This window comes from Clytia hemisphaerica, unplaced genomic scaffold (genome assembly GCF_902728285.1).
Source record: "Clytia hemisphaerica strain Z4C2 unplaced genomic scaffold, Clytia hemisphaerica genome assembly, whole genome shotgun sequence".
NCBI classification, from domain to species: Eukaryota; Metazoa; Cnidaria; class Hydrozoa; order Leptothecata; family Clytiidae; genus Clytia; species Clytia hemisphaerica.
This window is the reverse complement of record NW_027104530.1, coordinates 1,065,625-1,080,180: the sequence shown is the minus strand read 5'-3', so window position 1 is coordinate 1,080,180 and position 14,556 is coordinate 1,065,625. Positions and strand designations below refer to the sequence as shown.

The window sequence follows — 14,556 nt, the reverse complement described above, 5'->3', positions numbered from 1 at the left end:
GGTTCAAGCTTTAGCAGCTTGGTTGCTTATGAAAAATAAAAATCTGTATACAGTGTTTTCTTTTTTCTTTACTCAGTACAAGCAGACTACTACACAACACATTGGAAATGTTATTATTGGCCACCTATTAATGGTCAATGGAGTCCATGGTCAACCACACACCAAACATTCCAAAACGAAACTAAATGTCAAGGTTATCTTTCTTATGCTATCAGAGAATGCGATTCTCCCAAAGCAAAATATTGCGGACAACGATGTGGAGAATATAACATGAAAATAGATATCCTATGAAGACATAATGCTAAATTGCATCACACTTCTAGTTCTAATTTTGTTTAAAGCAAAAGTTTAACTCTTCGCAAAGAGTAGGTCTACGATTCAGACTACGCAAAGAGTTGTTTTAATTTCAATAAGAAAACTTTGATTACCTGAAACAGTTGTTCTCTTTCTTGGCTTGTTGGACATTTAGTTGATTCTGATGAAAAAAAAATTAAGATTGAAAGTTATTTTTTATTCTTCTAGTAAATGAAACACAGTTTGTTAAATTTCATCCAGGTATTGCATAGCATTGCAGTAATAGTGAATTGAATTTGTTCCTTTACGACAATAAATTTGGCTTTATTTTAATCGAAACACAACTCTTAAAATGGAAAAAAAACTTTTAAGTGAGGGTAAGGTTCGTTTTTGTGCTCGAATCTCAGACTACAATATTTGTCCAAACATATTGTCAAATTAATCCATTAATGGCCCTCTCCCCCGTTCAGAGCAACTAAAAGACAAAAAGCCAAATATTTTAAGGGTTGGGAATTGGGATTTCCCTTTTTTTTGGTCTCTCTCATAGTCTCAAGTGTAACTTTTTCACAAAAATAAATTCAAATTCTCTAAGGTTCAGTTTTTGAAGGTCCAGTTGTACATACCTGATTTTCTCTAACTCTAGTACTATACCCTGGTACCTACATTTGATTCAATAATCATTACCTTTGCAAAACCATGATAATTGTCTCTTTTGGCAGTCTTCATTCTGAAAAATCACATAGAGAAATAATTAATTCAATATTGGTTTCATTAAAATGCACTTGGAACTGTTATGATTTTAAAAGAATCCATTATAAAGGTCGTTGGGCCTGTTCTGCCTCCAATTTAATTTTTTGAATTTTTTAAAATCCTTTCAAATTTGTATATTACTGAGTTGGTCCAACATCGACATTCTATGTAGCAGGAATGGTCTTCGGGCCTGATGTTAATTAAATATATATAGATAGAAAGATAAAGAGATAGCAAGCACTTAATTTATCTTCTTTGGTTTCTAAGATTATGTAGTATGCATGTTTTGGAGTCAAAATTTCTTATTAGCGAGGTTAAGCAAGAGCTATCTATACGTACGGAATCTATTACGTGATTTTTAACTGGATCCGAGCGTTTAGCCTGATTTAAAGCTTCACGGCATAGCAAAAAAGTGGTTAAGCAAAAAGGCGATCTAGACGTAGACGTAATGTTTTATTTTCCACATCCACTTTCGGCCCCAACTTTAAAATTGTTCTTTTTTTTTTTTTTCCAGCTTTTGTTGGCTATAAAATCCCCTTACTAGACAAGCATAGTCACATTTTCTCTATATACTTTAATTTTTTTTCAACATTTTTAAACAAAAATATTCTAGACTTATCATTTCAATGAATTCTTAACATTGATAAAATATCTATTCATAATTTCATTCCTAGTTTACATAGGTACCAATCAAAATTATACTTTATTTATAAAAAAAAATAAATGTAAGAGCATAGTGTACAGTTGACAGCCTGTCATCCTATTAGCTGCATTTCTAATGAATGCTTCACCATTACATTACCAAAAAAACACTCTTATAAAAAGTGTGCAACCAGGTCTGAGTTTTCTCTGGAGGTGTTCCGTTCTTCTGCTTCTTTGCATTCCAAGGTATCAATATCACCTTTTAGGAAACGAGATGCCGGCACGACCAAGGTACGGCAGGTCGGCGCCGCCGTACAGATTTCACAAAATACCCGAAGTTTCCTCTTCGTCGGTCAATCGCTATAAACGCTTAAATTTCCTATTCGCCGACAGATATAAAAAGCTTCCGTCGTGCTGGCTGTCCTTTAGACTCAAACCAACTTTCTGACGTTATAACATTATAGTCGAAGAAGTTGAAGATGACCAGTCTATAAAAATTTTCAGTAAGGATTGAGAACTTAAGCAGTAGCGGTTGTCAGAGATAGCGCTTTATCTATTTTTGCGAACGGTTGAAGTTTAGCTTTGTGTGACATCAGTCTTGCTCAGGCTTATTTGTACGTACAATCTATGTGATGGAGAGCAAATGAATTCGTTGCTTCGCACTTAGTTGTAGCAGTTGAATTGGAACAACAATAAAGATTCTTCGTTATGCTTCGGTGGAAGGTAATTTATTTGAGCTTGGCAGAGCGTCTTTTTCTGTTTGTGTTTGGTAGGTGACATTATAACTTTGGCTTCTTCGCACTTGATGGTGGCACCAACGAAACACTGAAAACATGAAAAAGAATATGGTACTCTGTTCATGTATTGGTTACTTGAATGTATTGGACTTGAGGCATATAAAAAGCAGATAAAAAGAGAGAAAAACAAAGAACCAGAAAAAATTCTGTTTGTTTTGGTTTTATAAAAAGTCCGCAACGATATTTTTACACTACATCTTGACCTTCTTTGTGCATAAATCCTTTACTTTGTTTGTATAATCATAGTTTCCACAGACGAGATTCAAAAAAATCTTCTGTTATTTTCTCAGCTCAAACTTGTCAGAATCAAAAAAAAATTACCAAAGTTTCTTTCTGTTTAATTTTTTCGGGTGATTTTTGTCCTAAACGATTCAGCCCAATCGCGTAAGGTAAATTCCCGTGGCTCCTGCTTATATCTATCGATATATATACGTGAGATGGAGAATTTGCGCATAGTCCCTCCCCACGCTATGCGTCAGTAATTCACGGGCAGTTACCTTGAGATTGGCTCTAGCCCGCGAAAACTCACGAAAGATCGTACGTAAGATAGCTTCTTGATTAACTCGCCTACAGTATTAGTACACTCAGTATGATCAGAAAAAGTGTCCTGGTCTTTTTCTGATAGAAAAGTGGGTAGGACCCATCCCGAATGCATTCGGAGGGTTCATATCTATCTATCTATCATTATTTATTATACACAACTATTGTTAAAAATTCTAAACGTTGCTCCTAACCAGGTAGTTATCCCATTGATTAGTTTGGGTGAAACCTCTATATGGATGGCCAGCATGTCCTGCTCCCCCAATTTATTTATATAATTTTTAAATTATTGTAAATTTCTAGTGTTATGTTATGCAGGAAAATAAATTATCTTTGAATCGAATTTAAGCAATTGAAGCAGTTTTTTTGGAAATTTTTTTTGGTCGTAATAATTTTTTTATTTCTTATTTGGGGAAAAACCTTGAAAATACCCAATATATAAATGGTGCAAAAAACCTTGAAAAAACACAGAAATTTTGCCAATAAAACCTTGAAAATGGTGACAAAAATTCCATAGACACCCTGGCAGCACATTCGCGTGTGCAGCATTTTAATACTTTGTTTATCATCACGTGCACTATTTTGTGTCAAAGGTCAGTGTTTAAAAAGGTCATAATTTGAAACCACGCAAAGCACTGGCTGGCTATCAAACATTTTTCTGTGAAAAATGGATGATAGAGAGAGTTCAATCAAACAAGGAGAAGAAATTCACTATTTCCATTGCTTTATCTCTGATTGTCGCAACTACTGGAGACGACATACATACATCGCCCACATAGGTAAGTCTCATCAGTCTGTTCACCACCTCGGTTAAGGCCCTTTAACTGCCTCACAGACCAACTTTGAGAATACCCGAAAATTTGACTTTCTCAAAGATTTAGTCGGTCGGAGGGATATGGAGGACACACAAACCAAGCTTGTATCAACAGGGCCTGGTCTAACTGAATTTTGTCAAGATTAAGAAGCTATCCAAAGACATAATATAATCTTTATAAATCTGACTAGTGAAAAAATTAAATTTCCTTACACCTACCATTGTTGTATTGCTAATTGGGATTATAGACTTTTGTAATTTTTCCAAGTGTTGATTTGAAAGAAATCTTGGAATTTCCTTTCGAGCCATGTACACATCTTCTGTAGATTTTTGGAGCTTATCTTTAGCAGCAGTGTAGGTTTTCCATAGATTTTCGTTCATGATTTCTCTTTTATTACTCTCGAAAGACACACAGATACAATTTAATTTGACATTCAGATATTGATAAATTTGGTTATAAAGTTTAAAGAAGAAAGGAAAGCTCGAACTTTAAAAATTTTTGTTTTGATTTTAGCGCGCCATTTTCATAAGCTAGAGAGTAATTTGCCGAACAGCTATTTCGAAAACATTTGCCTGGCCGTATTATCATTCGGTAAATTAAATATTTTTTATACATTTAATTTCTAGACCGGAATCTCAATCTTGAAAAAATAAAATTACAGACCAAAGTTGAATTTACAGACCAATGAATATCCCAAACTGATTGGAGAGGCGCTGTTCTGCCTGTCAAGAAAGCTCACATCAAATTGAGTAAATGTTTGTATAAGAAGATAGTTGAGGTATATATAGACTTTTACATATAGGTGAAACCATACAAGTTTTTGGCTTTAGGTTTTTTGGGATTTTTTCTTATCATGTCTTTTCTATTATGGTTGAGCAGCACCTTGAACTGACTACCGAATTCCCCTCACATGGCATGGGTTTACTCTTAGGTTCCAAATAAACGGGGGGGTTCGAATAAACGGGGGGGGGGGGGTTGGAAAATTTTCTAGTTTTTAATAAACGGGGGGGACCTAATTGCCGGGGGGGTTGGAAATTGTACTTCTGAAACCCAAAAATAAGGTAAAAATAGGCTAAAATCACGCTATTTAGAGCAAAATAAGGGACCTTCTCTTTGACAGCTGAAAATATTCTTCTAGATTAATAAACGGGGGGGTCCTAATAAGGTCCGGGGGGGTTGGAAAATTTTTGAAAAATTAACAAGCGGGGGGGGGCCCGTTTATTTGGAACCTAAGAGTACCCGGCCAAGGTTTGTTCACTTCTTGCCAAGTGAACCGTTGTGAGTGAGAATCGAACCTTGGTTGCCTGTATCAAGAGAGGTTGATGTCCACTATACCACAACGCTAAAAAATTATGGTGACCTTAAAATTGTTAAATGTTCGAAAGCAGCCAGCAAGGCGACCTTTTTTTCCAATGTCTCCTGAGAGTATTTTTCAGCTAGAAATTTTTATCTGTTCTGATAAGAAAATTCTGATTGAAAAATTAATCAGCTACAAGCACAAAGTAGGCCACGCGATTTGAAAAGTTATCATAAATCACCAACAGGAGCCCCCGAAAGGGCATTGGCTGATTGGTTTTTAATCTAATAAATACACTCCTTCCAACGCCCATGAGGGCAATTCCTGTAGAAATAATGATGTGTTCTGACAAAATATAGTATGTGAAGGATGGTTCATAAAAGCGAAAGATATATACAGTCAGGGGGGGGGGGTCGGTAGTAAAATCTTAGACATATATGAGTAGTAAAAGGATTTTTACGAATTTTTACATACCACCACCCAGACTCTTGGAAGAGGTATTTTACTACCCTGGTAGTAAAAGCTCTTGGGACAATTTGTCATGGAGACCACCTATTTTTTGGTTGCTTTTCGGACTGATTTTGCAAAAAAAGCTAAAAAATGATTATTTCTGTGACACATTTTTCACGTAGTGCAAAAATTAATGTTTTTCCCTTAGAATTAAAGTCTTTTTATATTGACAAAAAATTTCGAGAATTTTTTGTTTGCAGCAAACAACTTTCCAACAGAAAATTTTTTCAAATTATAAAATAGCTAAAAAAAAAAATAGCTAAAATTTGCTAATTTTACCAGTTTTAACTACCCAGGTAGTAAAATTTTTTCAACATTTAACACATAGATACCACCAATTTTAGTATTTAACTACCCTGGGTAGTAAAATTTTTTTTTGATTTTTCGTCACACCACCACCGTAGTAAACGTCATTATGTCTGAGATTTTACTACCGACCCCCCCCCCTGATACAGTATACCATAAGTTGGTCTAATATCAACATCCCTCATCTAATTCCTACACCCTCCTTTAGAGAAAGGAATGATATGAAAGCTCGAATCACTGATTGAAAAAGGATTATTCCTCTCTAAGCATCACCAATCAAAGAAAAACAGTTTCAACCTTTCTATAACTTTCAGCTGATAAAAACAGTGTCGGAATTAGAGGAGGGGTGTCAACATTAGACCAAGTTACGGTATATCTATTTTTCAGATCCGGCATGCGGGAATAGTGTCAGGACCTGCAGACGACCTTGTAAGGTTGGGTATGGGTGTGGTTTGGGTGTGGTTACGTTGTGGTTAAGTTTGTACAATAGCCATCAGGAACACTTTCCTGGCATGAATCCGTGGTGCAGTGTATAAGGCATTGATTTTCCAAACGATGGAACTTTGCATTTGGGGGGTTCGAATCCCACAGTTGGCGATCTTTCTGTAATTCATTTAGTCAGTTAGAAGACAAGGAAATTAACTTGCATAGAACCAGGAAATAAGTCCAGATATGTCTGTCGTCATTATGAAGAAGCCACAACCGACAAGATAGGGGTTTTAATCAAGGTGTTCTTGTTGTCTAGAAAACCATAAAAAGCTTCAGAACACATTTTTTTAAGAAAACAAGAGAAAATTGATTTGATCTTGTTGCCTAGTAACCCTAGAAAGTTTCAGAACACATCTTTCTTGGAAAGAAAAAATAGCTTACAAGTATATCTTGGCAAAATGTTTTTCCTAGATTTTCATAGAATATATTCAGCCATAAAGTAGTTAAGTTTAGGGAGACAGATGAATAGTGCAATAGAGGCTTCCTAGAAATCAGTACACATCTTTTGTATAACAAAATTGAAGGTCTTAACATGTGGTCTCACGTACTAAAAAATCTCTCAGCCATACTGCTTCTGAATGTAGTTGACAGTTAGTCACATTAGCGTCCCGCCAAAATGTGTATCAAAGATAATGCTGGGAGAGCACTCTATCATTTACTTGACATGTAATAAAAAAAATGCACCACGAAACTTCTAAAGGGATTCATGAAAAAATAACCCGGCGCTTTTTAATGAAATTAACATTTTTGAAAACTATGAGAAATTGCCTAAAATTTTGAGCCATAGAATGATGAAAAAAATTGAGCCAAGCCAACATTGAAAAATAATTTGAAGATCAACTTCTCAAGAAAAAGATCTACGAGGGAGACAGAACCCACCTAAACAGACCTAAATCCGCGCACCGACAGATAGTCTATTTCTTGGAAATTTTGCCAGACCTCAAACACTGACCCATTTATGTGTGGAATTATTTTTACTTTATTGTATACACAAGACCTTAAAAACCAAAGAGCTGTCTCTGGAATTGAATGACAAAATTTGGTTGGTTCATATTCTGGCTGCTGCAAGGTCACAATTGGTCATTTTGTCTCATTTTAAGTTTTCAAGTTTTATTTATTTGTCTTGTTCTTGACTTGAACTTGATTCATGTAGGCTTCATCCTTATTGTTGCAAATACATCCTGTAGATGACTGATGTTGTTTTTCTGAAAGCTTGATTTACTAATGTGACTAAGGGACCGTGTACAAATATTGTTTTAATCATTTGAGAAAAAATCGTATAGTGAAAAGGTATGAAACGATTTAGTAGCCAAAAGTTTGAAGAAAAATCGTTTTCTAAACGATGACTGACAAACTATGAAAAGGAATTCGTTTTCATTCGTTTTAAATTTTGAAAATCGTTTACAATCGTCTTAAATATCCAGATTTTGTTTTGGTGTTCTCAAAATCGTTTTGGTGTACTCAAAATCTTTTTGGTGTTCTCAAAATCGTTTGGTGTTCTCAAAATCGTTTAAGGTTTATATAGATAGTTCTTTTAAATAGAAAAACATTCAATCCAAAGGCAAAACGTTCCAATAAAATGAAATCGTTTTTGCTCAATTAAAATTCATCAAAAATCTGTTCGTGTACCAGACATAATCGTTTAACAGTTTAGATATTCATTTAATATTTCAGATATTCGTTTAGTAGGTTGATATTCGTTTACTAGTTTAGAAATTCGTTTTAGAGGTATGATATTCGTTTTAGAGGTAAGAAATTCGTTTTGATAGTTGCAAATTCGTTTTGATAGTTTCAAATTCGTTTAATTGATTAGGAAATCGTTTGAACTTGAAGACTTTCTTTTCAAATCGTTTTACCACTTTTTGTTTAAAGAAAAACGTTTAAAATCGTTTCATAACATTTCAGTCTGACATCGCTTTAAATTGGTACGATTCTTAAACGATTAAAATCATTTGGGAAACGAAAGAAATCGTGTAAATTTGTTGAAAAATGAAACAATATTTGTACACGGTCCCTAACTGGTTGACTGTTAAAGGAGAACTAACCATTTTTTGAGGTCATGCTTTTTTTCTCTCCAAGAACTACACAACACAGTATAATTTCGAAAAAATATAATTTCCACTCTCAACGTCTTTCCTATTTTGTATCAAACCTTCTTTAAAAAACGTATAATTTGTTTAAAATAAACCCCCACTTTACACATGTTTGGCGTCATATCGTTCATATTTTCTATGAATTTTGTGTATTTTCATCAACTTTAAAGCTTGTTTTTATTTCGTGACCGAGAAATATTAGGAAGATAGTAAAATCATTTTTGATTTCAGGAAGGATTCAGTTTTACGTGGGCTAAATTTGGGGTTTTCAGCTTATTCCAATAAAAAGTTCAATTTTTTCAATCGACTCTAAAATCATTTTCACTCACTTGTTTTCGAAAGTTCAAACATATTTTTACTCCACTCAAAAATGGCTTTCTAATGAATTCTGTCTCTTGGTTAAACCATTTGTGGAAAAAAAGTTATGGCTACACTAAAAAGTTAAAGGTTCTCTATCAACTAAAAGTAAGAGCTTTTCCAATTACTTTCTGAACGTGTTTACGTCAAACAGATGGCTCGACCTATTCCCCTAACAAAATACGCATTGTTTTAAAAAGATTAGATTTTCTGTAAACATAAAGAGCTATATCTTTTGATAGAGAAGCTTTTAGAGAAAAACATTTTCAGAGGTCATTCCTTGGAAGTATGTGATGTGATTTAGGTATTTTCAAAAAAATGTTTAGTTCCCCTTTAAAGTAGTAAGTAGACAGCTGCATTTTTAATTCCATGAAACCAAGGGAGAGAGAGTGATAGATTTATAAGTTTTTATTTAGATCTTTCAATGTAGATCAAAAGTAAAGGCTGTAATAAGATGATTTCCATCCCAGACCATCAAATTAAAAAAAATGAGTACATAGTTGTCAACTTTGCCTCACAAAAATGCAGGAGAGCTCCAAGTTGGAAGGAATTTTCCCGCAAATTTTTTTCGGAAAATTGGGGAAATTTTTGTCCTAATTTTCCAAAATTAGAAACTCTGCCATTCTGTTTTTTCAAAATCTGAATGTTTTTCTTTAGGAAATCGGAAATTTTTTGGAAATGTGGGAGATGCGAGAGTTTTGGCTGATTTTTTTTCCTGCGGACAAAGACGTTGGCATGCGAGAGTGTCCCGCCCAATACAGGAGAGTTGACAGCTATGAGAGGTGTAAAGTCAAAGGAGTGTTAAACGTTAAAGGTTTTTTTTTACATAAGTATATAGTTCCCGTTTGCACATACATGTTTCATACCAGGACAGTGTCTCCAGCTATTCTTATATTGTGCTGAATAAATCGAAAATGTCACTTTCTATTGTCCATGGGAAAAGGATCACTTTCGTTTTCTGTAGAAATTGATCAATCCATTTACAGTACTGAAACTTTGCCTGCTGATGGATTGATAGATTTTTACTGACAGACTGATAGAGCTGCAAATAAGCGTCAGTCATCGGTCAATGTCTGACTGAAAAGGCCATTTGACCGACTGAAAATCTTTTTTGTTGGTCACAATGTCCAAATGAAAAGATGAATAAAATCATCAACTTGATTTGAGAGCAAATCTTCTGTACATTCCTACCTTTAAAACTCTATTCTCTATTCCTTTTTAATTGCCTCTTTTTAACTTTTAAGACTGTTTCTAAGATCACTTTTATTGTATTGTTTTCTTCGTAACTTTAAAAAGTGTTTCAAAGATAACTTTTATCGAATTGCCTTCTTCGTTACTTTTAGGAGTCTTTCAAAGATCATTTTTATCAAATTGCTTTTTTTGTAACTTTTAAACAGTTAGGAGCATTAGGCGAGTTCCTGTACTCAGCTGCAATAAAAAAAATCATAACAACACACATTAAAACTGACGTTTGTGTCTTTTCTCACTTTCTAGCCTAGACGATGTAGCAAACATAGTTAGTATAAGCACACTGTGCTTTTAATTAGCTGAAAACTTTTTTTGCGTCAGAAAAACTTTTTCAAACTTTCAGCAATACAAATTGACCAAACGGCTACAATTAACTTTACCTTAACTTCATCAAGCACTGGAAGTTTACTGAAGTTAAGCACATAAGATATTCTCATAATTAATGATATTCATTGAAACACTGTTTGTTGTGCGCTGCGGTGGAGTCCATGACATAACTCGCTAGCAACGAGTGCTTCTGTCTTCCCGCAACTCTTTCCACCATTTTAGATGGCCTTTAACAATAGATCTAAAAGGGCGCCATAATCTTGGAAGATAATTTGTTTTGGTCTCCGGTTTTGGGAAGTAGCAATGTTTTTGGTTGTTTTCGATGGAAAATGGTAAGAAACTTGAGTTTACAAGTGTCTCTTAGTTTTTGCTGGCTTATAAAATGGCAGGATCCTGGATGGTTTCCCTAACTGTTAAAAGTGTTTCAAATATCACTTTAATTGAATTGCTTTTTTCGTAATGTTTAGGAGTGTTTCAAATATCACTTTTATCAAATCACTTTCTTCATAAATTTTAAGAGTGCTTCACCTTTATCAACATACCACTTTCTCTATTACTGTATGAACGAGTTATTTCTTTATCTATTAGCTTTCTGTGTAACTTTTACACGTTATTTTCATATTGTTAAAAAAGTTAAAGTTAAAAGTTAAAAAGTTAAGTTAAAAAATATGTATCCTGCTATTTAAAAAATTACAATGTCTGAATGACTGAGAAGATTTTGAGTCTGACCAACTGGATTCAATTTCACTTCAGTCGGACATAATGTCAGAGTGACCAAAAATTCTTTGCAGCCCTGGCACTTCATCATCGCACTGGATCCAGTCTTAGGCTCCTTTAAAAATTAAGGCCCCTTAAAATAAAGGTAGCAATGTAACATTTTCTGGTCATTTTACACTTTGCATTTATTATCTCTTTCTGGGACTGAGTGAGATTCTGTAAGACCGTGAACTGTTTCACCACTAGTTTTTTTATAATCTTGTCTCTTGTTTATGGTCTGGTCCAACTAACTCGTCTGCAGGGATATTTTTCCCTGCAAATGAAAGTGCATATTGGTCAGTACATACCCAGTCACTGTAGATCAGAATTTTTGCAAATTTTTTTATATTTTCCTATGCGCTTGTTAGTTTATGGAAAAAGAAAATGAAAAAAACTTTGCAGAAAAAGGAAAACCAATCAAAATGAAAACACAGCTCATTTGTAAACAAAATTGCTGATGACTGGGAGCTTTTATGTGGCTGTTTTGAAAGTTTTCGGAGCTTCTTAAAGAGGTCTTGTGGTAAGTTGATTATGTGTGTCTGCCTGAGTTTCCAAAGTTTTGAGAGTCTGTCAACAAGGGTTCACTCACAGGCTGTGTCATTTAAACCATGAAGGTATAAAACAAGAGTTGAATTTGTCGGTAATTGGTCGTTAAAGTCTTTTGATTTCTTTTTTATGAAATATATCAAAATAAAATACTAAGCCCGCCCGACAAAATATGACTTTTTAGTAGAACTCGCGATTTCTCTGAACATTCTTACTATCAATATTTAAGATTTCTAGCTTTCTCATATTATACGAAAATTAAATAAAACTTTGTCCACGAAAGAAGTTTATGTTCAATTTCGTTATCCATTGAATTTTGTTTTGAAAAGATATTTTCTCAAGCCAGAAAATGAAAAGCTCTTTATAAGCACACACAATTTCGATTCAATTTGTAGACATAAAGTTGCTAGAGAATTTTAGAGGAAAGTATCAAGCAATAAAGTTCACCTTAAAGAAAACATTGATCAAAAAATCTTTTCATTTGATGAAGGATTGCCAAGTTTACAGGCCTTGTTTTAGTCCAAATATTTTCTTACAATGATGTCAGAAACAATGGATCTCGTCTCATCTAATTTCTAAAGCTTAAATGAGCCAATAAGATGGATAAAAGAGCTCATTGAAAATGCACGATATATGAGACTGAGCATGCATACAATTACATTGTAACTTTTTTAATCGTAGGGTGAGATTGGTTACAATAGCATACATCTCCTGTTTCTTTATACATCCATATTTAAACTTTATCAATTAAACACCAAATTTTAGAAACTTTGTTTGTCAGAGGTAAGAATTTCTGGATACCCAGGCTCAATCAATTAATAATAAATGATATTTTTGTTATTTGGAAATATTTCTCATTAAGATGTTCTGTTTATGAATAACAACTTTCTTGTATTTTCTTGCAAAACCTGTTATTCTCTTGTGAAAAAAAAAAGGTTTTCATAATACAAAAAATGACTTTGTTACAAAAGCTTTTGTAAATTGAGATCAGTATTTGCGTAATGTATTTGCTCACAGTTTTGTTTGTAGTTTGATATTGCTCCAACTAAATTTTCTTTTAATTTTGTGAAGTAGAATGAGTTTTCTCAGTATTTTTTTCAGTAGTATAAAGATAGTTTTATTATGTTATTGTGATTTTAAATTGATAATTTTTTTATTAGTTACTTTATTATCTATGATTGTAGCTCATTTCCGAAACAGTTTCTCTAACAGTGGCATAGGATGATATCAATTTTTACTTGGCTATTTTTTTACACTTTTTTCTAGGAAGTATTATTAATAATTTAGTGAAGATAGATTAATTTAACTTGTCTAAGGGTAGTATTCTTTTTATCTAGATTCTTATAACTTTCTCTTCTTTTTAAGGTTTTTTTAAATCAAAAATATAATTAAAAGAGTTCTGCCCAGGCAGCAGAAACGTCAACATTATTCCGACAAGCATCAAACAAAGAGGGAAAAAGAAGAAACGTAAAAAATGGTCTGTCCCGTTGACCGTAACGATAAATGCAAGTTGCGGGTTGGTTGGTGGTACGATCGATGATGCACAACAACAATCTTCTTCTGGTTTGCTGGTCAATAAAAAGCTTGATGAAGGCTTACTAGATAATGTGGCTGGCCTTCTAGATAGGCTAAGCTTGGATGGGTCAGAAGATAATATGGAAGAGGTTGAAGTCAAAGATTACTTTTTTGTGTTCAAAGAAGGCAATCATCATGTCTCAAAATGGTCTGGTTCTGTTCTCCAAGATACCCTTTATATCGAGTTTGCTGATGGTACTCTTCCAGCTGGTAGTCGTGATTGTTTTGTCACTCTTCTTGATTATGCCGAAGAAAAGCTTGAAGTTACTAATGTGGTGTTGTGCTTCCCCAAAAATCAAATTGAAGAGGCAAAAGTATTGAGAGCTTTCATGTATTTGGGATTTGAAGTGATCCATAACTCAACTTGTAATTTTGTTCCTCAAAGTGATACTTTCATTTTTATGGCATATGGGTTTGAATAAAGACCTTCTTTTTGATTTTTAAATTATTTTGGTTTTGTAAAAAATGGAGATTATTACATCACTGTAAAATGCATTGCTTTGAAGATGCGTAATAATTTTTAAAGTATTATTTTGTATTTCTTATTGCCTTTTTATTTTTTTAAACAAATAATTATATTTAAAAATTAAATTTTCATTTAAGGCCATAAAATGCACTCTGGTAGTGTTTCAGGCTGATTTTATTATCAGAGCTCTTACCAATAACATTTGAAAAGTGAAATCCAAGATTATGTCATTCTCTGCTTCATTTAAGGAGAATTCAAGCATTTTTGAAACTGCTTAATCTTTTTTTAGACCTTAAGACTATTTTATTTTCCTCTCGCTGGGAACTAAATGCAACATTTTTTTGTGGTTTTAAATTTTTTTACCAAAAATTTGTTGGCTTGTTAATAGATAATTGTTGGTTTTTTCTGTTGGTGATTCTAAAATTGTAAGTTTATGGAAAGAATAAATTCAATATAATTGATAAACAACGGGCTTGTTTTTGTTTTTGCTTTGGCAATCTTTGCTAATACCACCCATTTTTATCAAATAAAAGGGAGAGAACTTAAGGCTTGTCTCCCCTCTCTCATAGATAAACAAATCTCTTAACTTATTTCAAACACGGTAAAAGTTGTTTTGACAAGGCCCTTCTGGGATTCAAATTTCAGAGAAATAACGCTAGCTACATTTACATTGAAATGTATTGGATCTGACCTTTCAGGTCTCCTCCTCTTTCCATAGAAAACTTTGTGAAAAAGTTAAAATTATTTT

At 33.5% G+C, this 14,556-nt stretch overlaps 1 protein-coding gene across 2 annotated transcripts in view; it reads right to left on the bottom strand.

The window, feature by feature from the left end:
- The window catches only part of LOC136822264 (uncharacterized), a 43,361-nt gene extending 38,985 nt beyond the window's left edge, over positions 1-4,376 (bottom strand). The window contains exons 1-3 of one of the 2 annotated variants that reach the window (XM_067078503.1): positions 4,057-4,376; positions 979-1,021; positions 429-475 (exon numbers count right to left, since the gene is read on the bottom strand). In XM_067078503.1, the coding sequence (XP_066934604.1) occupies positions 429-475; positions 979-1,021; positions 4,057-4,218 (252 nt within the window). In that variant the 5' untranslated portion in view covers positions 4,219-4,376. The remainder of the gene's footprint in view (positions 1-428; positions 476-978; positions 1,022-4,056) is intronic. The other variant, XM_067078502.1, reaches the window with a different exon arrangement.
- Positions 4,377-14,556: the final 10,180 nt, after the last annotated feature.